The 22715-nt window shown below is 35.5% G+C and overlaps 2 protein-coding genes across 4 annotated transcripts; both read right to left on the reverse strand.

The window, feature by feature from the left end:
• Positions 1–4724: 4724 nt before the first annotated feature.
• Positions 4725–7888, reverse strand: LOC130730836 (fasciclin-like arabinogalactan protein 15). Its single transcript, XM_057582965.1, has 3 exons — positions 6299–7888; positions 5123–5254; positions 4725–5024 (listed from the first exon to the last, which is right to left on the reverse strand). Exons 1-2 carry the CDS (start codon positions 7620–7622, stop codon positions 5199–5201), a joined length of 1380 nt encoding a protein of 459 aa, XP_057438948.1. The 5' UTR covers positions 7623–7888; the 3' UTR covers positions 4725–5024; positions 5123–5198.
• Positions 7889–10989: 3101 nt separating this feature from the next.
• LOC130730837 (E3 ubiquitin-protein ligase RHF2A-like) lies at positions 10990–15856 on the reverse strand. Of its 3 annotated transcripts, none has more exons than XM_057582967.1 (9): positions 15712–15856; positions 14646–14780; positions 14502–14548; positions 13373–13435; positions 13175–13283; positions 12712–13076; positions 12204–12311; positions 11769–12115; positions 10990–11299 (listed from the first exon to the last, which is right to left on the reverse strand). In XM_057582967.1, the coding sequence occupies exons 2-8, from the start codon at positions 14769–14771 to the stop codon at positions 11821–11823; spliced, it is 1113 nt and encodes a 370-aa protein (XP_057438950.1). In that variant the 5' UTR covers positions 14772–14780; positions 15712–15856; the 3' UTR covers positions 10990–11299; positions 11769–11820. The 3 variants fall into 3 exon arrangements, with proteins under 3 accessions (XP_057438950.1, XP_057438949.1, XP_057438951.1); XM_057582966.1 differs by lacking the exon at positions 15712–15856 and adding an exon at positions 15536–15692; XM_057582968.1 differs by lacking the exon at positions 15712–15856 and adding an exon at positions 15071–15379.
• Positions 15857–22715: the final 6859 nt, after the last annotated feature.

Raw genomic sequence — 22715 nt, forward strand, 5'->3', positions numbered from 1 at the left:
GTGATTTCTATTGAAATGCTTGTTAATTCATTAATTAGAGAGCCATTCATGTTTTGACATCTTGTTGAAGAAACACCAAGACATGTTGAACTTAGAAAATTATTATCTGGAGCTACCATGCAGGACATTGTCATATATACTCATATATGATATTTTCTAGATTAGAGCTAAATTTGATGGACACGAAAACTTTATGGATGAGTGGATGACATTGTCTGGTAGAGGTTAATTTCTACTAGTAAGTAAGGGAACTAAATTAAGCTAAGAACACAAAAAATGGCGAGCAAATGCTCAATTTTCTTCTTGCCATTTTTATAAATTGGTTCTTTTTTGTCTGATAGGTTGGTCTCTCAAAGCAAGGAGAACCGTACATCTGTCCATCATCTAGAAACTCATCCTAACATAAATATAGTGTATTCTCTTTAAAAAAAAAAGGGTTAAATATGTTTTTCGTCCCTAAACTTTGGCCGGATTCCGGTTTTCGTCCCTCGCCGGCGTAACTTCCGGATTACGCCCCCAGACTATGGCCGGTGTTTGGTATTCGTCCCTGCCGGAGGGATTGCGTTGACTGCCGCTGCCACATGTCACTTAAAGCCCATGTGGCATTGCCACGTCAATTAACGAAGCTGATGTGGAAAATAGTATCCTAATAAATTTATTGAAAAAAAAATTAACAAATTTAAAAAAAAACCCTAATTATCTCCTAACTTTTTGTTTTTTTTTTCTAACTTTTTATCATCAAATTCAAAAAAAAATCTTTTAATCATCTTCATCTTCATCAAAGATTAACCCAGAAAACTTTCCAAAAAACTTCCTCATCTTCATCTTTTTCTTCTTCAAGTGTTTTCCCTGTTTCCAAACCCAGAAATTAACCCAATCCCTAACCCAAAAATCCAAACAAAAAGAGATTAGAACTCCAAAACTACTGATAAATGCAATCCCTCTTTTTATCTAGCAGCAGTGTTCCCTTCAGTACCCATAAAACTTACTACTGATAAATGCAATCCCTCTCCATAGATCAACAACAACGCACAGAAAGAGAAAGATGAAAATTCCTTGCCTTTGCAACGATCAGCCACCTCCAACAACATGACAGCTTGTATGAAGAGTCAAAGAGAAAGAGAAGAGGGGATAAACCCAAGTCAAATCACAACAACAAATTCAACAAACTCAGAATCCAACAGGATAAAACCAAGCGCCAATCCCTTCCCCCTTTTCCACCACCGCCAACCACCAATAAACCCCAAAATATCCCAAAACCCCAACCCAGATCCGGTCTAGAGTTCCTCTTGCTTGTGGGCCTGGAGTGATATAGAGAAATCGGGAAAAGAAGAACGCGGGGAGCAGATCCGGTCTTCCAACAACCCCCTGCGCCGAGCGACCACCGCGGAGGTGTGGGTTTTGATGGTGCTGGGGATTCCAGTGGAAGAGATGAGAAACGGTGGTGTGCTGGGGATGTTAGTCGTGCACGGCTCTGATGCTCTGAGAAAACGAGGTCACAAGTGAGAAAAAGCTTCAAACTGACGAAGGTGCTAGGTTTTCTTTGATCTTCCTCAGAAGAATGAGTTTCAGATTAAGGAGGTGAACAAAAAAAAATGTGAATGGGTTTCTTTATTGCTTGGATCTTAGATTAGGAGATAATTAGGGTTTTTTTCATTAATTTTATTTGGAAATAATTTTTTTCCACATCAGCTTCGTTAATTGACGTGGAAATGCCACATGGGCTTTAAGTGACATGTGGCAGCGGCAGTCAACGCAATCCCTCCGGCAGGGACGAATACTAAACACCGGCCATAGTCTGGGGGCGTAATCCGGAAGTTACGCCGGCGAGGGATGAAAACCGGAATCCGGCCAAAGTTTAGGGACGAAAAACATATTTAACCAAAAAAAAAAAGGGTTAAGCGTCATATTGGGCCCTGTCTTTGTCTCGCCGTCTGATCTAAGTCCCCCCCGAAAAATTTATTGCATTGGATCCTCGTCTTTGAAATATTTTTGGGGCGGATCCTCGCCGGAGGGCGGAACTCCGGCGAGTGCATGTGTGACATGCTGACTAGGTTTAATGAGGTGACATGGAATAAAAAAATATTACAAGTCATTTTTAAACCTAATTAACCTATTCCTAATTATAAACCTAATCTAATCAACTAAATTAAATTTCCCCCAAACTTATCCCAATTCACCCCCAATTAACCCAAATCTGAATCAGTTCGAGAATCATCATCATCTTCTTCTACTATCTACCCTAAACCCAGGCACACCTGCAATCTCACTCTCCCTCCCACCCACCTGCGTGTTCTGTGACTTATGTCTGCGTGTTCCACTTCTTCTTGGGGGCCCTTCATGTGATTTGGCTGCTGGATTAGAGGAGGTGGGATCCAAGGATTGGTCTTCCAATTTTGAGAGCGAAGATCTGTGCATCACTTGTGGTGTTTTCCTTAGTTTGGGGTGAAAACTTTTGATGTATTCATCCCCTAGCTCTCCATGTTTTATTATTAATTTGAGCGAAGATCTGTGTTCAACTGCTGTGTGTTCTGTCTTCGTTTTCTTTCCTCTTGTATTTGGCACTTCTGGCTTATCCAAAAAAAAAAACCCTCATCCCCAAACCCTAACCCACAACCTCACCCTCACCCCCTCAACCCCAACACCCACCCACCTGCAAGTCTGCAACCTCACCCACACCCTCACTCGCACCCCCTCACCCCAACCTGAAACCCAACCCCCCACCATGAAAAAAAGAAAGAGAGAAAGAGGAGATCTGGGTCCTTTGATGATGAAGAAGATGAAGGAGGAGGTGGTGATGAAATGCATTTCTGGGTGATGATTTTGTGAAGATGAAGATAATTTTGGGTCAGGGGTGAATGTTCAGATTGAATTAGGGATTAAGGATTTGGGTTAATTAATGTGAAATGGTTTAAGTTGGGGGGGAATTAATTTTGGTTAATTAAGTTAAGGGTTTAATTAGAAATAGGTTAATTAGGTTTAGAAATCTGACTTGTAATTTTTTTTTAATTTTTAATTTTTTTTAATGCCACGTCACTTTATTATCCCTAGTCAGCATGCCACACATGCACTCGCCGGAGCTCCGCCCTCCGGCGAGGATCTGCCCCAAAAATATTTCAAAAACAAGGACCCAATGCAATAAATTTTCCGGGGAGGGACCTAGATCAGACGGCGAGACAAAGACAGGAACCAATATGACGCTTAACCCAAAAAAAAATATAGTGTATTCTGGTAGATAAAAATAAAGAAAAACAACTTGGGCTTATTGTGTGTTCGCATGGGCCTAATAGAGCTTGGTCCATGGGCTGTGTGAGCAACTTCAGCTCTATCATTGTCATTGACAAAAAAAAATGCTCTATCATTGTCACATATTTACTTTCCAATTTTGATACTTTCTGGTGCTTTTGTTTTGTAGGAACAGTTGTCCTTGACTTTTAATGGCAACTTGCTTTCTCTGCTTGTTTCTTGTTTTATCTGTGTGTAATGTAGCTTTTTGCCTTTTTCCGTATAGTTTTAACTTTTAACTCGAGCTATTGGAAATAGTTAATTTTGAATATACTTTAATATTTGAGCATTTAATATCTTTAGGTTTTGTTCACATTCTTTTTTCTGCATGTTTGGTTTATTTTCTGAATAATATTGGTGTATGTTCTTCAAATAATTCATGTTCATTTTTTCCACTTGTTTTAACAATAAATGTTGCTACATGAGAGATAATTACTTTTTAATTTAAGAATCAGCTTAGCAATGGTTGCTTGTGCAAGCAACATTTGCTAAACTTTAATCAATAAGCAATGACACCTCACTTTGCTTCAAGGAACACTCTAAAATAAACAACGGTTCTTAACACAAATAACTGTGTTGAGATGTCCTAAGAATCTAATATGACTCGTAAGTCTTGTTTATCATTAGGGTACAAGAGAAAATTGAAATCTCAACTTAAAAGCTACACAGTTATAAATTTACATACTAGTACAAATTTACATAATAGTACAGAGACCCATCATATACTTAATTGTTCTGTCTATCTCTAATTTGTTTACCACATTAATTACTTCTCTTCTTCTTTTCTTATTCTAATGGTGGATCGCACATATGCCAGTGTAATATTATAAAGTACCTAGTGTATAATACACATAAGTGCTGTAGCTCACTTCAACATTTGAGCTCCTTGTTAAAGAATTTTCAATAATTGCACTCATAATGTAATCATGTAGTAGGGATCGAGTCATAGCATTAAGATTCTCACAAAACATGACAATAAACCACATATAGGGTGGTAAAATAGGTTTGACTCCTCGGATCAACCCGGCAACCTTAACGGAACGGAGCGAAATGTCTAAGCCTTCAATCCGTTTTAACCCACCACGTCAAACCCACATTTAAAACATGTTGAAAGCTAAGCAGAGCGGGTGGGTTGACCCATCGGGGCAACTATTTTTTTCTTTTTGAGTGAATGTATTGGGGAAAAGTGAGAGCTCATGCGCTAAGGAAAGAAAACACTATCAAAAACTCAACGTCACATCTTTACTCAAAATCTTGAAATATTAGATTAACGGGGTCACATTCTTTCTTCATCCTACACGTACTTAACCAATATGAAACTCTAATTCACAATTAATACCCACAATCCCTTAGCACAACCGACACCTTTTTTTTTATTCTTCTGGTCAGAGGTCCATTTCGAAGTTAGTTTAAAAATTAAATTTGTTGACAAAAACGAGTTGGAACTTGAAACCATAGAACAAAATAGATTACGTATGAGATTTCACAAACAAACAGTAAAAAGAAACAAAAAATATGCAAGCAAGAAGGAGAGTGTCGTATTTGAAGGTTATTTATGCATACAGAGACCGTGAATCAACATAAAAATAAAAATTTAATAAAAAAATGATATGTAATTACAGTATGAAACAAAATGACAGAAAATTTGCTATCCTCTGTGAGTTTTTCCATGGAAGTTCTGCAATTTAATCGCTCTCTCTGGCTATAGATTCAGAATGCTCCTTTGTATTACTCTACAACTGCACAATACATGTGAAAAAAAGTGGTTGAAATTAGAATAGTCCAAATAAATGGAAAATAAACCAATTAAAAGAACACTAGGTAAACATAAACTTACCATTCAAGTTTACATATAAATTCACTCTTTATTTTTTCCCCTAATTTTTAAGGGATTATCTGAGAAAGCGATTTCATTAGCAGACTCGTCCAAAAGCTCCAACCATGTTACAGGCCAGTTCCAGCAACTTACCTGCCACATGAATATAGTAAATAAAATGTTAAGTCAACTAATACCGAGGCATTTTCACATGATTGAAAACAAAAAATCAGGTTATATATTCAGAGGATTGTTGAAGCCAATGAATTCTTTTATATAATATCACTCCTAAAAAGTACATAAAATAATTAAAATATTTATACACTAGTTGACTATGCATTTAATATATAATGTAAATAAAAGACATGAAGCAATGTATAATATAAGGCACCGACCGACGGATCCAGCACCTTGGTTGGGTAGGGTGGGAAAGAAAAGAATAATGTGGTTAACACTTAACAGCTTGGCACATTTAATTCTTTATATGCATATTGTTTTCTTTAATAATCACATGAACTAGTTGAGACTTGAGACAAAGGACAGAGTAATCACACACTCTTTTGTCTCCACCACATATCTAACTTTTTTTGGCAAGTTCCTTGCATCTTCCCCATTATTATTCTCTTAATCATGAACTTTCTTCTCCAAACCACATTAACATACATAGTTCTAGAAATCAGCACAGAATACTGTACATCAATGGAAAACTTTCATCCTTTTGCCTTTTGCTAATCAAGGACAACAAAATGTTTTATCCCACTGCTATATGAATCACACTACGTTAATTCTACTCGATCAAAAACCAGACACGCTAAGTGAGGTCGGCTATATATGAATCACATTACGTCAATTTTGCTCGATCAAAAACCAGATTACGAGTGACCAAAAAATAATTAAGGTGTGCAAAGTGAAAACCAAGTGCTTTTAACCCAACCCCTTTAAACAAGCTAGCTAAAAAGGGAGAAAAACAGAGTAAAAAGCCAAGATCAAAAATAGGAAAAGTGAAACAAATCACAAATATGCAAACTTTTAACCCCAAACTTGCTACCTCAATTAAATCTAATCTACCCATATTAGTATAAACCACATCAATCAATTATGAACAATAACAACCCAGTAAAAAATTCAAAGTAAGAAATTAAATCACAGTAAAAAACAGAGAAAGTGGAAGAACGTTGAGAATAGAAGTGAAATTACCTCTTCTGGGTTTAGCAGCAACTTTAACAAGTGGGGTTGTTGTGCGTGTGCGTGTGCGTGGAGTATCGCCGTCGTTCTCCTCCGGCGGCAAAAGAACGCCGTCAATCCCCTGAACGGAGATTCTCCCGTCGGTGTAAATATCAGGGTCGAAAAGATAAGCAGAGACATCGGCGTGTCCGAATTTGACGGAGCCGTCAGATTCCTGCGCCACCACTTTATGGTGCAACCGGAGCGTGTCGTACCGGACCTTCCCGAACCTCCTCACCGCATTGTACATACTCTCCTCCGTCTGATACTCGGGAATGATGTGGTAGTAGATGATCTGCTCCGGCGCACCCGGTTCGCTCAGCTGGTCCGTCGTCAGCTTCGCCATCGCCTCGTCATTGGGAGCCAAAACGGTGAGAACGTAGCCTTCAGAAACCAACCTCCCCATCTCGGTGGCGAGGGAGGTCAGATTCACCAGAATATCCGCCATTTCGTTGTAACCGCCGTAATGCACGAGCGTTTGGATGAAATCCTTCACCTGTTTCTCGCCGTTGAAGTGGTGGCGTGGTCCTCCAGGTCCTGGCGCCGGCGCCGGAGCGAGTGACGGTCCTGGAGCAAGCGCGTCGTAGATCGGGAGTACCGGAGGCGCGCCGGCTGGGACGGGGGCTGGTTTCTTCAAGCGGTTGGTCCGGGGATCGACCTGCGGCGCTCCCTCCGGGAGCACCGCAGAGATCGCGCGGAGGCTTCTCCTCCGGTTGAAATCCTCCTGCACGGAACGTGGCACGATGAGGCTGTCGATCCCGTGGATGACGCCGTCAGGGCGGAGAACATCGTTTGGGCGGAGGATCTCGGCGGAGTCGACTGTTTTCTTGCCGGAGGTGGGGTTGGTGGCGAGATTGAGGTGGTGGTCGGGGGATAGCGTTCGGTGGCGGCGGTCGGTGGCGGGGAAGTTATGGTCGGAGATTCTGGCGGGGAGAATGTGGGACATCAAGAGGGTTTGGAGTGAGCGGAGATTCCGGGGTTCGAGGAGGAAGCGCTTGAACTCAGGGTCGAGGTCGCGCTCCAGAGCTTGGTTTCTGGGGGCGAAGATGGTGATGTTGTGGGTTCCGACGGCTTGTTCGAGGTTGTGGAGGAGAAGGGCTTTCTCGACGAGCTCGGCGAGTTCGGTGTAGTGGGAATCGAGAAGAGCGACGAGGATGGAGTTGGAGTTGATCTGAGTGGTGGTGGTGGTGGAGGATGAAGAATGGGGGAATGTGGAAATGAGAAGGAAGGAGAAGAAGAAGAAGAAGAAGGTGGAGACGGAGACACCATAGATGGAAGAGGAATCCATGGTGCTCATTTCTCGTGAAGAGAAAGAGGAAGTGGTTGTTGATGGATTTTTGTTCTCTGGTTTTTTGGTGAAGAATGGGAAAGTGGAGTGAGGAGGAGAATAGAAGAAGAAGGAAACGTGGTACGGTTGGTGAGTCACAGTCAGAAAGTTTCAATGGGAGTCACTACTACTAGTTTCTGCCTTGCCTTTGCTTTGGTTGATGGTTAAGGGGTTGAGTGGGAAGAAAGATCCCATCCCACTTCTTTGTGAAATAGAGAAGAAAAGGAATAGCAGCATAATAGGTACTACTATTCTTTGACAGCCTGTGTTAAGGGACCACACGGAAACTGATGTGCTGTTGTCACACTCTCACCTCCATGTGTTTGCTTTCAACCAAGCCAAGCCAAATGCCAAGCTAAGCCAAGCAACCATTTCGGTATATATGTAAATTTAAACAAGTGTGTACTTGTAAGGTTAGGAATACATTCACCCTAATGTCTAGGGGTGAACATGGGCTGGGTAGATCCAATGAACCCGTCCAACCCAATTTGATCCAATAGAAAAAATGCGGGTTGGATCGGGCAATCGGGTTAATCGGATGGATTTTACTACAACCCAACCAAGTTCGGATCGGATTTCGAATTTAGTTCAAATCCATCCAACCCAACCCAGAATCCATACATATAATAATATTTTTTTTATAATTTTACTCATACTTGGAGTGCTAGTGTTGGAGTGATAACTTTTTGAAACTTTGAGACTTAAATATTTGTCGTTATTTGTTATATTTGAACTTAGAGTATTTGTTCGTAGTTATTTGTTACATGTTTATATATTGTTATTTGGCATGTTAGAGACATCTAAGTTCTAAGTGTCATGCCATGACATTTAGTGTTGTTTTTCACTTTTTAGGTACTATTTATGTTAGATTGTTTCATGTCATTTGGTAATGAAGTTTTATGTTTTCTTGATATTTGGCTATATATTATTTATGTGGTATTATTTCATACTATTTGATATGACTTTTTGTGTTTTTTTATGCTATTTAGTATTATAACATATTTTTTATTTTTTATTTTTTATTTTTTATGAATTTATAATAATTTTTGCAAGATTTTTAATATTTCAGATATATTATTATTTTAATATAGTGATCCAATCAATCCATCCAACCAAATTCGAACTTCGTCGGGTTGGTTCGGATCGGGTCCGAAGAAGAAATTCGTGAAATCCAACCCAACCCAACCCAGACAATTTTGATTGGTTCGGATTTTATTTTGATCAAAACTCATCCAACCCAACCCATGTGCACCCCTACTAATGTCCATGAATTGGTTAGAAGTACATTTATAATTTCTTATTAAAATATGCATTGAGAGAAATACAAACACACTTTTTAATAAGTAGTTGGTTTAAGTTTGATTAGCTCAAGTGATGTATGTTTAATTTTATTTAAATTTGTATGGAAAAAACTCTTGTTAGAAGAAGTACTTTATAGAGATTTGGATATTCAGAGCTCTCAAACAATATTTTGTCGCATATGGTGGATATATGTGTTAAATTGAAAATAAATAAAATAAGAGTCAATAGTTAAATTGGTATTTGAAAGTTTTGGGCATTGACAAGTTTGTCCTTTATATAGGAAATACCCCGACAATCCCAAAATTGCGTATAATGTTGGTCAAGTTAGTCCTCCTGGTCAAATATAACATTGATACTATAACTTAGCCGACATTTTATACTATCAGTGACCACGAGGAGTATTCTCTTCTTCAATGAGCAAACTTGATAACACCCATAACATTTTAGAACTAATTTGACCATTTACGCTCAAAACAAAAAACAAATTGAGACACAATTTAATTATTTTGAACATTTCATGTTAAACTAATGAAAACGTTAACAACACGCTCTTTAAACAAAATTTCTCACACATTTCTCAATCAAATGTAACGTGAATTGAAGTTAAGGGTGTGTTTGTTTTAATATTTTGAGTTTTGTGCATGTTTGGTTTTAATTCTAACACTACTAAATATGAAGCCATTTTTCCGAAAGCAACTATTTATCGCTTTCCTAGATGTTGATTCATTTGAATTTTCCAAACACACTATCTATGAATACAATTTTTCAATGTAGCTAATGTGCTTCTACGGAATGAAACTAGATTAACTGAATGTGTTTTACCTTTCATTTACATTTCAAGAATAACTCAAACCTTTTCTAAATCAAAGTTTAATGTTTATGCACTAGTATGGATTGATGAATGAATGGAGCTAAAGGGCTCAATCAAATCAAAAGTGATGGTAACATATTTTATGAAAGGAGCCGCGCCAAAACGTGAATGTTGTGTTACTGTGTGTTGTGTAAAAGAAAGGCTTGATAATTGGGGCAGTCTGGCAAAGTGTCGGTGTCGGTGTCGGTGTCGGAGACAATGAATTGAAGATACAAAAATGGACCTCATTTATTTTCTACTCTCTGTTTCCTACAAGTCTCAACCATAACCCGTGACTGCGTTTCAACTTTGATTTCATTCATCTTCTTCCTTAACCAATTGTATAATACAGAGATACCTCATCTTCATGGGAGAGAGACGGTGACTTCTCTACCTCCAGTGGTTCCTCTGTCAATTGTCACCTTCTTCACAGTTCTTTTCATTTCACTTCCATTACAATTTTACACTTCTCTTCCCTTGCCTTGCCTTATAAGACCACATCCTCCTTATATCAGGACTTTCTTCTCTAGAATAAACGAATCACAAAATATCAAGAGAAAAATTATTATAATAGGATTAGCTTACCTACCATCATGTGTCTCGTTTTATTATATCTAACTTTGTACAAAGACAAATATCTGTGTATATAAGCTCAGGTATAATTTCAAGAAAAACATTTTTTATGCATGTAGTTTAGTCATTATGTGCGACTTAAACATTACTAAGTACATTATTTGGCATTGGTAGGACACAATTTCCCTTTTAGTACTCATAAATCCAGTTCTTTTACTTATGCTTAGCCTTAGTTTTTTTTAGGCCTAACCCCTCTATTTAAAAAATAAACTTCACACAATATACATGAACTGCTCGTGTATAGAGAGCCATTTAAAAGGACAATAAGAAGGGAAATAAATTATTCAACGATTTTATTTTAACCATGCTAATTAGATCATCTTCACATTGGTCCCCTTTTCCCTTACATTTCAAAGGAGGAATAATATTAAGGTGCTATTAAAAGCTTAATTAAGTACTTTATTACAATGTAAGCATTTCTTTATAAGCAGTTTTAAAAAGCTTACTTAAAATAAGCTCAAAACAGTTATAGGTAGGTCATAACCTATTTACATGAATTCTCTCCGACACTTGCATAAGCATTTATAGAATAAGATAAGCTCAAATAATCTATTATGATGATAAATCCCGGGGATAAGTTCATTGAATTTCAAAAAATATTCTCACATGGGGATACAATTATGACCAGATTACATGGTGCAAGTTCAAATTCAAAAAGCCATTCACCCAGACATTTTAAATACATACAACTCTTCAGCGTTCCGAGCATAATATATACATACACACGCATAGAAACAATAGTTTTTAGCTTTATACACAGGTGTCTCTCAGATCCTGATTTTTATTGTAATTTTGTAAAACAGCCATGACTATTTCCAAAGCTTCTGCCCCTCAGCATGTCATGTCTGGAGTAACACTTAGCCTGAGGAGGGGAAAACACAACACAAATGAGACCAAATAAGTGACACGCACCAAAGGGATACAAATACAATTAGAACAAATGAACTATGATACATGCAACACAATCCCAATGTTACGTGCCATGATAAAATTGTTTTTTGCACTGTGAAGTAAAATGCAAAGTGATTCCAATATTCCAATTGATGGAGACGCAAAAACATTACATATTATAGTGATCGGTGACATCTTTTTAGGTAAACTAGTAATTGATGACATTTATCATAAGAATAAAAACAATAATCTATAGCATGTTTGGATCAGCTTCGCTTTCCTCAAAAATAATTATGGCACTCAGAAGCTTCTCCCAATAATTGATTGACTTCACTTCAGAATCAACTCTTGAATAATTCCCAAACATGCACTTAGTTTATAAATGGAAGGCAAGACTAGTTGATTCTGTTGTGACGGTTTAGAGAAAGAACAAAGCTCACCTTCAAATATGAGATGCTGAGGAAAGAAGCATTAACCGGAACAAAAAACTGCTCAACTTGAATGTGAGCTAGCAGAACAAGCAGCTGGAGAATTGTCGTGGTGTGGAGAGTTGTCTCCTCTAGCTTCAACGCTGCTCTGGTTGTTCACCTCTGCCATTGAACCACCATCCTCCGAATGCACTCTAGTGTTTTTTCTAGTTTCAAGGGATTCCATCAACTGGGATACACTAGCAATTTCAGCATTCACCTCACTCCTAGCTTCAGAACCAGGTTCAGACATGGAAGAACTTCGAGAGAACAATCTTTCCTTCCATCCCCTGGCACCCTTTGAAATTGACTCCTTATATCTTGGTAAAAAATCAGGTAAATATCAAAATAAGTTGACTTAACAAAACACAGATTGTGCGAAAATCCACAGTTTCCTAAAAAAAATACCTCATGGATACCGAATTTAGTTTGGACCGCAGAGAATCCGAAAATGACTGCAACTCCGACGGCCCTGCTCTATCTTGGCTTGCAGGTGAAGAAGGAGCAGCAGAGCCTCTGCAAGCAAGTAAAATGCACAGCATATGACTTCACTAATGCATAGAACCAATAATGATTCTTAAGAAAATTAGCAGAGTAAACTATTCTCCAATCCTGTATTTTATGTTTGCCGTGAATACCTGCCCCTATATCGAAAATTTACACATATTTACCATAACATTAAAGTTAACTCCAGGATATTGTTAAAGCTAACAAATTCATTAACAGAGTTCATGAATAAACAGTTCAGAATTCAGATATCGAGTCCCTTAGGCTTGACAGAATTTTGGATTTAATTATTGCATTTTACATAAATACAAGGTAATTTTTAGTACGTTTTCGACTTTTCGTAATAGAGAGGAGGAATTTGTAGTAAGCACATATTAATTTCGGAAACAAATAATATAGCCATAACTACCTATCACTAGAGTAAATTCCTTGGCGATTTGTTGCCATGCCAGATCCAGAAGATGAAGAGGAGCGTTGAGTTCGAATATGTGAGATCTGCTGTGATGGTTCATCTCCATCAAATGCTATTGGGGTAGATGGACTTCCTACAGGAATTACAGCTGGTTCATTTCCCCCTCCAGCTGCTGAATCAGGACCTAGTGGAGATGCAATAGGCTGAGTTGAGAATACTAAGAAATGGGGATGACCCTGAGCAGATGATCGAGTTCTCTGTCCTTCCCTACGAACAAGGTGGTGTCTCCTCATTGCTGCTGCAGCGGCTAAATGTTGAATTAGTCGCTCTTCAAAATCACCATCATTAACACCCATGCTTAACTGTAGAATAAGAAAAAGTGATAACATAAACAAATGGTAGAATCAAGATGTTCTTAAGATATCAGGCAAACAAATAATCCAAGAGACTGATAACTGACGTGCTGCAGGTCAAAATCACCAAGGGCAGGGTGATGAAAAATAGCAGCATTTCTTGATGGAGTCTCCCTCAACCTCCTCTCGTGCTCTACTCCCTCAAACAATTCCTGACTGCCATAACATGCGTACTAGTTTATATCGTAATCAACTAAAGAATGATAACATAGATAAAGTAGATCCTTCAAAGCAAGAACCATTACCTGGTAGGATCCTTCAAGCTAATGTTTTGCCAACACATAGGACATTGGGAGCTTCTCTGACACCTACAAACAAGAGCCAGTAACAACTGCTAAAGTGCATTCTTCCATTTCAAGATATGTTTATGAGACCAAAACTTTTAATGTGTATTTATATATTTAGAAATGACAAGAATATCTTGGACCGTATACGGGACTCTCTTCCCACACACACAGGCTAGTTTACTAATTTTCCAGCCAAAGTGGCGGCAGTAAAGTCCAGTTGTTAGATCACAAGCCATAGCCAGCAGTGATTGCATTGATGAATGTAAGGCAAAGCCAAAAACATGGAACAACATTCCAATTCATACTACTGAAGAAGTTTTAAAATTATGATTTCTATGAATATTCAATCAAGAAATCCATCATTATAAAGCTTCAGAGATACCATTTTACTCATGAACCAAAATTCACACGTATCTTGCATCCATAACGGCAGGATTTTGTTTCCAAATTCTTTTACTTGTTATGGAGGACTGAGACGCAGAAGTTTTAGCAAAAGTAGATGTGAAAGTTGTAGACTTGTAGTATATGATTTTCACCAAACTTGATATGAATATGACAGAAAACAGTGGGCGTGAATTTTATGCATAAGAGGAAATTCAATCACAAAATAAAAGTGAAATTAAGACACACGACACAATATGGCAGTCAAACTTATGTCAGAGGCAATTTAGTCCTCTCTCTATATAAAAAGGCTTCTGACAATTATCATATTGTCAAAAAAAGAAACCAAGAGTAAGAATCCCCTACTTGGGTCAAGCAGTTAGAGCTCGCTTCCTTTAAGCAGGGAATGACATCAATGCTGGTTGGCTATATCCCTTGTGAAAATTTCGAAATCACTCACCCTCAACCCTCACTCAAAATATAAAAAAAATTGAAACAAGAAAGAAATATCATACAACTATGCCAATATATTCAGACTTCTGATTCTAATGATGGTAATGTGGGTACTTGACAGTGTTGAAAGCCTCAAACTATTTTAATCATTTGTTTTCGTTGGCACAAACTAAATGGATATTGAGCAAAATCTGCCCTAAAAAATCTGAATGCTGAGAGATACACATGAAAATACAGGGATATGAAGATGTACCATTCAAGAATGCACTGCAGGTGAAACTCATGCCTGCAAACAGTGACCTGAAAAGTAAGATAAAGACAACTAGTAAGCAAATGCTCTTGAAATGAACTGTACTTTACAATTATATCAGTGAAAGAATAATTTTGTGACAAGTACCGTTGAAGGATCACTTTCACAAAACTCCTCAAGGCATATGCTGCAAGCATCATCACAGGATTCTTGAATGCCCCCTTCAACAAAGGCCGCAGCTGATGTCATGTGACCTTCAGTTTTGCTTTCCATCACCGGAACCTTTTACATATCAAGCCACAACCTCAGAGTCAGTCGCAATGATTTTGCTTGTGCAAGTGGTGCTCTTGAATGCACAATTTTGTGAACAAAGAAGAAAAGGAAATTCATTCAACCAACACTAAAACATGGATATAATCCTGCAATAATAATAAGTATTCTAAATAATAACTTCTCAATCAACTTCTTGATCTCTACTTTTTCAAGACTTTCCTCATCTAACTTATCTAAAGTCTAAACACCTATAAACGCGCGCGGAGGGCTTTCTCCTGAGCTAAGAACCAAATACATACCTGAATTGAAAAGCTCACATAAGCTAGATGCTAATCCAAACCAGCCATTACCCAAAATTCATCTCAATAAATAAAATTAAAATCCAGATTCTACAGGAATCATCTAGTGAACCAGGAAGAAGACAGGGAAATAATACAAGACATTAATAGGTGAATTCAACTTCACCAAATTCCAACTAGTTTGAGCTAAGTGCATCATATCTCCCTCTCAATTATTCCAACCACCACCTCCAAAGGTTAAAATTATTAAAACTAATAATAGAAAATTGGCCAGAGAGTTGAAAGCTGTTGATGCTGAAAATAAGAATAAAAAAACAGACAAACAAAAATGCCCATATCAACCATAATAATGCAAAGAACAAAATGAAACTGTTTTAATAATAAAAAATAAATCTTTGCTGCAATATGAGATTGTTGTGAGACAGAACAAGGTGCAAAAATGGATCAAATTTGAACAAAACACACCTCCATTGAGAAAAAATTTGATCAATTAAGGGTCAGGAAACAGAGGGCAAAAACATCAAGAGGAGAACAAGGATCAAATGCTAGAGATCCATTGTTGCAGAGAAAGGGAATTGAGTGAGAGAAACGATGATGATAAAAAAGAAAGGGAATGAATGAATGAATGAATGCAACTTTACCTTGACAAACCCTCCTCTTCCCCCGCACCATCAGGGGAAGAAATTAAAACATGATTAAAATAAAATTAAAACACACAACTTTAAATATGGCTTGGGTATTGGATTCTGTTTTTTTTTCCTATATTTTTTTTATCTTTAAAACTGTACAATAATCGATAGACATGAGACTAATCGTCCAAAGACTTGAGAGATCTCATTAAATGGATAGACATTATTAAGAATATAATCTAAAATGATTCATGTGTTTCTTACCTAATAGCTTGAGCATTCAGGGTAATTGGTTGTTTGACATTGTATAAAAATATCTATAATCAAACGATCAAGAATTTGAAATTTGTCGTACTCAATTCTTCTAGTAAAATTAAAAAAGAAAAGTTGAATTTCAACATATAGCACTTGACTATGTGCATTGTGCACGCTTTTACGTGAGGGAGTGTGTTATAAATATAATATAAAATTATTCATGTTGCTCTTATTTAAATCCTTCTCTATAACCTAAGGATGGATCTCTGCTTTGGATTCTTTGGTAACTATTTATAAGTACTGACAAATTATTTACCAACACCGTCTCACATTAACAGCGATAATCGTACACATGAAGGAAAAGTAATTTGTCGTTTAACAAGTTACCAAGTGTTTTTTATTGGTATCTCATCTCATATAATAGTTCATTTTACCATTCTCATATACAATATAAAAATAAAGACATAATAAAATACAAATCCATCCATCATCATCCCATAGTTTTATACTTGTGCTACTTTGTAACTTTTTATTCCACTCAAATACTAGTATATTTTATTTTATAGTTTTTTGTAAGCATATATTCAAGATAATATGACGATGCAATCATCACCTTTCTTTTATTATAGGTTTTCGAGTTATATAAAATTATAAAAAATAAATAGTGCGAAAAGCATCATGTTTTTATTTGGCTGAAATGGTTCACCACTTCAACAGTTCTTCAAATTCATGCTTGGAATTGTGCTTTTTATTGAATAATATACTTGAAAGTGCCTTTAATATTAACACATTTAGCTGGTTCATCACTTCAACAAATTTGGGATCACAAACATCAAGTGCATGGTTCAAAACTGTTAACCCAAGTACCCAACCCTTTCCTGTGAACAAATAAAAAACTTTGAAATAATTTTTTTTTTGTCAAAAACTTCAAAATAATTAAGAGTGTGATAAATAGAAAAAAATAGACTTTTTTTATAGAAAAATATTAATCATTAATTATTAGTAAATTAATTCATTTGCCAAGATTTGAGCCTTCGCCCTGCAAATCTCTTCATTCCTCTTCCCCCAGAAAAAATGACCTTGAACTTATTTAGAGGCATGGTCCTTCAATTAGTTACCAATGGCCCAGAAGAAAGGTTTAATTTCAAATGGCTTAAAAAGGGCCCATTTATAGCCTTCCAATCAAATTGGGCTAAAACTAAAGCCTCTTTTTCTTGTCAATAAATCCTTCTTTACAAACCAATCGTTGATATTTTGTCCAATGACATTTTGACAAAATGAAAAATTCAATGACATTAAAGAGCTTCTTTACCATAGCCTTCATCAACTTCACGTGTCTCTTTCACTTTTATTCAACCAAACCTTGCTGTTGCTTTTGAATAATAAGTATGAAATAGAATCAACACTCAACGTACAGGCATAGTTTAATTTGCACAAATTAAGATAAATTACAAAAGTCGATGGCCAAAAGAGCCAAAAGTTAGAAACATGAGATGGGGTTTGTGTGATGTTGATGTATCAAGCCGAGGTCACCACATAAGAGTAGAAGATATCAATTAAACTTCATATTCTGTGAACTGAATAAATAAATGTTATATGAAAATGGACCATTAGAATAAATAAATAGCAATATACAACCGTTTTTCTAATAGGTGAAGACATTCATCAAAGACTAAAAAAACATGATACTAAACATTTGCATTGAGCATTTGAGCTTAAAACACACACTAACTGCCACCAGGTTTAGCATGATACATGGATACAGCTATTGCTTGAAACTAAATATATGTATGTATATATAGTATTATATACATATAAAATTAACATATGTGTGACTTCTTCCAATTTTTCCGTACCCATGGAAAGGAATTTTGGAAACCTTCTTAGTATGATCTCATATTCACGCGCGCCTGTTGATTATCTTTGTGCCCAGGTCATATCATCCACTAGTTTTCATAAATCAATTCTTTTCAATAAATCGTTTAAATCTATTTAAGTATTTATGTGGTTGTATGAGTTTGACACGATAAAAAAATGTTAAAATATCAAATACAATTGCATCAGCAGTTGTTATATAGCTGTCTATAGTGGAGTATATTATAATTAAAAGCATAGAAGACAAAAACTTGTACTAAACAATTTGATTATGATTTGTATTTAATAATAACTTGTCATTGCCGTCAAGAAAAAGAATAATAATTCGTCATTTAATAAAGATAGAATATCTTTTACTTATATTTTTAAACTAAATTAAAAATTTTATTCACTTTATTTTTATAATATTTTTTTTGTCAACGAGATTATGATTTTCGTAGTATAGAAGCGAGAAATCTATTTGTACCAAAAAAAATCTATTTAGTCTAATGTATTTTAAATTGGTAAATTTTGTGGAACTCGCAATTTTTTTTTTGGTGTAATACTTATATTATAGATTAATGACCTGTGGTAATTGAAATTATAATTCTAGTGTTATAGTATTTTCGTTCACTTGACAATTCAACTGTCCTCTAACAACCTTTAATTTGTTGATGTCCACCGCGACCTTAAAGCGGTTGTCGCGATTCTCGATCATAACATTAGGCTTGAGCTGGTTTCGATCAATAATGAGAGATCTAATACCTATCGAATCAACGCATTAATCTTAAAGCATATTATTGGGAAAATGCAATTGCTTATTCATGTAAAACACGACTATTTAATTATTACTATATCAACTCATTTAAAGTACTATACTTTAACCTGATTTAAGGTACTACAACAAACATCTTTCAAATTATATCTTTAGCCTTTCTCATTGAAAACAAATGATTGCCGTAAAAACTTCCATTTTAGCATCCTTGTCGATGCCCTGTTATATCATATCTTTATTCAAATCTCACTCTATTCATCTTCCTTTTATAAAGTGTCCTCTTTTCTCAAGCATGTGTAATACAGGTTTTGTCATTTCTACTTACCTTTTTTTTATTTATTCTAATTAGATTTGTGATCCATGCAATAAGGAGAGGATCATCCCTCGAAAATCTTAAGTTTTTCAAGGGTTCATGTCTATGTTTTTCTCTATATATGTTAAACTAGTTTAAGACCCGTGCAAGGCACGGGAGAATTTAAAATTATATATGAGTTTCATTGTGTTTATAAAGAAATTGTGAACTTTATTTTGTAATCATTTGGTAAATTTTATATATTTTATCATAATTGTGTTTATTTCATCTTGGTTGCAATGAATGATTGTAATATGCTAATTTAATTCTTTAAAAATATTATGTTTTTTTTCTAAAAAAGAGAGATTAATATTGGCGAAGTTGATGTTGCAAAGTACGGTGTTTTAGGATCAATTTGTCGACGGTGTGATTTTTAGTTCTTTTGGAAACCATAGAATGTGTTTTGTAGATTGAATAAATGGAGCAAGATAATAGACATTCTTTTGACGTAACAAATCCTTCAAAAAGTGTCAAGTCACACTAAATAATTTAAAATTCAAAGGTAGCTAGAAAACCGAAAAACAATTAGATAAAATGTGCAAACGGTTTTTGAAATTTTTCCTTCAAAATCTTTTTCAATGTGCAGCTGATGTGGACATTGATAAACGCCTTATAGCAAAGTGGCATCAGAGATCATGAGGCGTTAGAGCTCCCAAAGCAAAGTTAAAACCCTACAATGTTCAAATCAAAGATAAATAATTATAATGACATAAATATATTTAAAAATAGGCTTAATTGCAACTTTGGTCCCCGACGTTTACCAATGCCACGATTTTGGTCCTCCACCTAATTTAATTACATGGATGGTCCCCGACGTTGTAGGCCGTGTGCAACGTTAGTCCTACCGTTTATTTCTTAATGAAGGAGGCTTACGTGGACGTCCAGTTGGAGAGAGAAAGGAGGCATGAGGAGAAAGGGAAGCACGTGAGTATCACGTGACCCTTATCTGAAACCATTATACCCAAACCCCTGACCTCCCTGGAACGAAGAAGGTAACGCGATTTAGATCCCTAGGGTTTCAGATTTGGGTATAATGGGTTCATATAAGGTTCACGTGAGTTCACGTGATACTCACGTGCTCCCCTCTCTCCTCAGATCACATTTTTCTCTCCAACTAGACGTCCACGTAAGCCTCCTCCATTAAGAAATAAACGGTAGGACTAACATTGCACGCAGCCTACAACGTCGGGGACCATCCATGCAATTAAATTAGGTGGGGGACCAAAATCGTGGCATTGGTAAACGTCAGGGACCAAAGTTGTAATTAAGCCTTAAAAATATAATTAAAATTATTTAAATTAACTAAACAACCATGAATGTTAGGATTAAACATAACTTTGGTGCATTAAAACTCAATATTTAGCTTTTGGTATCTCTCATGTTCGATGAACATCAAATGGAGTAGCCCATACTTTAGCTGCTAGGCCCTATGAATTCTCATCTTATTCATGGTGGGATAATCCACCTGATTGTATTTCTCTGTTGTTACTTGCTAATTCAACCTTTTCTGTTTGATATAAGTTGATGAGCTTTCCCTAAAAAAACCCCAGTATTTAGCTGATATTCAACTGGATTTTTTTTTTGGAGTCGGGTGTCATACATAAAATATACTCCCCAGTTCTTTTTTAAGTGTCATTTTAGAACAATTTTTTTGTTCCTATTTAACTGTCGTTTTGATGTTTTAGGTTCCATTTTGTCAATTATACCCTTACTTTTTCAATAACTCCACTTCACATTTTCCATAAAATTATTCTTTCTTAATAACTATGAAGACCTTTATGACTTTATGATTGGGTGAGAGTGGTAAATGGTTTAATGATATGAGAGAGTGGAAAAAAAACTAACAATCCACTATCTTGGTTGGAGAGCTTTATGACTGGGATGTGAGAGGGTAGAATGGGAAAAACAACTCTAATAATCCAATATCTTGGTTGGAGAGCTTTATGCTAAAACGACACTTAAAAAGAAATGGAGGGAGTATTATATACAAAAGTCGCTTTAGTACGTAGAACAAAAAAAATGTAAATGTACCTTGATTATTGTCATTTTTTCCATGACTATGACAACAACAATATGTTTGATATCGCTTGCACTTATAAATGCGTTCAAATTGCCGACGAATTTATCGAACAAAACACATTTAAATTTTTTCCTATGAAAACAATAAATAACTTTACTTCATTTGTAGTATTTTATCTTTAATTTTTTATTTAAATTGAAAATTTGAATTTGTGTGTTCCTCTTGTAAAGATAAAAAAAATTACACACTCATTAGATTCGATCTAAATTTCTTTGATTTTTGTAAGCACTCCATTTCACACGTATGAGATTTTGTTTCTGACGTTCTTAAGGGAACCCATGACATCTGAAATGATATTATTATCACCTGTTGGAATTGAAAATATATGTGAAATAAAATGAATTAAGAAATTTACTTACCGATAAAAAATCTATGATTGAACTCAAGGAAAACATGCTATCAAACTCGATCACATGCCTAGAAACCACATAATTGTCGTACGAAAATACCTTTATTAGGCTCTTTAAGTGTATATTGTACCGATGCCTAGATGCATTGGAATCCTGAAAAATGCGTCATACGAAAAAAATTGAAATCAATAGACTAAATCTTCAGTGATTATATCTTCAAAACGATTTGCAATAGTATGCCAAGCATCTGTTCCAATTTTTTGCCCTATAAATCAAGTAGGTTCCAATCATTGACTGACTATGAAGTAAAATAAACTATATTGGGTTAGTAATAATAATATCGGACTCTATGGACTCAACATTTGAATCCATCAACAACAAATTATAGGACAATGGGTGAATCCAATCCTTCATTGTCATCTTGAGAATTTCAAGCCCTAAGGACTCTTACAACAAGAAACCATTCATGCATCGACAAATTGATTTGGCAAAGATGGTTGAAGCAATAATTCATGTTCATGATGTATGAATAAAATGAGATGAAAAGGTTGTGTGACGGTAAGGAAAATTAGTAACGATCTTATAGGGATGTTTTTCTCATTTTATGTCTGCCTAAGTAGAATTTTATCAAACAATAATTTGTAGTTTTCAGCATAAAATCACTTTCGCGTATTTTGTTTATTTTTTTCCTAAATTGAAAATATATTGTTTGTGTCTATTAAATATTAAGATGCGATTTTTTGTGTCTATTAAATATTAAAAAGCCGAATCGCATCTCTCAAATTCTCATATTTTGTTTCTAATTCTCATATGAATACATACATACATATATATATATAAATATATATTTATATATATATATATATATTCTAATCCTCATATGCTACTTTTCCGATATACCAAAAAAACAAATCCTCATACGCTATATTTTTACTTTCAAATTTTCATATTTTATGTCTAAAGTTATGAAAGTGGTGTTTAGTTATATTAAAAACATGAAACTATTACATGTTAAATATTCCTCCCTAATTTCTTTTCATGCAATTTAAATATAAATAAATGTAGACTATATTTTTTACATGAATATTTTTAAATGCTCATAATTTTTATAATTAATTTTTTATTACTTCTTTATCCATTTTTATGTTTTTATATATACTATGTTCTAATTTTATAAAATATTATGAAAAATTACTTAAGTTATTTTAAAAGATATTTTTTATTTAACTTAAACATAAAAATATTTTCATGTATGATTTTCATCCCCCTACAACCATGAGAATTGAGAAGAACGAAGTTTGAACGTGTACTTATTATAGTTTTCATGTAGAATATTCACCGTTATAGTTT

The sequence above is a fragment of the Lotus japonicus genome, chromosome 1, assembly GCF_012489685.1.
Source record: "Lotus japonicus ecotype B-129 chromosome 1, LjGifu_v1.2".
In the NCBI taxonomy this organism is placed as follows: Eukaryota; Viridiplantae; Streptophyta; class Magnoliopsida; order Fabales; family Fabaceae; genus Lotus; species Lotus japonicus.

What these genes read in the sequence shown, in the direction of transcription:
- LOC130730837 (XM_057582966.1), bottom strand. An exon ending in GTGATTTTGACCTGCAGCAC is followed by an intron (nt 13,077 to 13,174) that starts GTCAGTTATCAG and finishes CTTATTCTACAG; the next exon opens with TTAAGCATGGGTGTTAATGA. An exon ending in GGAATTTACTCTAGTGATAG is followed by an intron (nt 12,312 to 12,711) that starts GTAGTTATGGCT and finishes ACTTGCTTGCAG; the next exon opens with AGGCTCTGCTGCTCCTTCTT.
- LOC130730836 (XM_057582965.1), bottom strand. Translation starts at nt 7,622, where the DNA reads ATGAGCACCATGGATTCCTCTTCCATCTATGGTGTCTCCGTCTCCACC. An exon ending in TGCTGCTAAACCCAGAAGAG is followed by an intron (nt 5,255 to 6,298) that starts GTAATTTCACTT and finishes TTCATGTGGCAG; the next exon opens with GTAAGTTGCTGGAACTGGCC.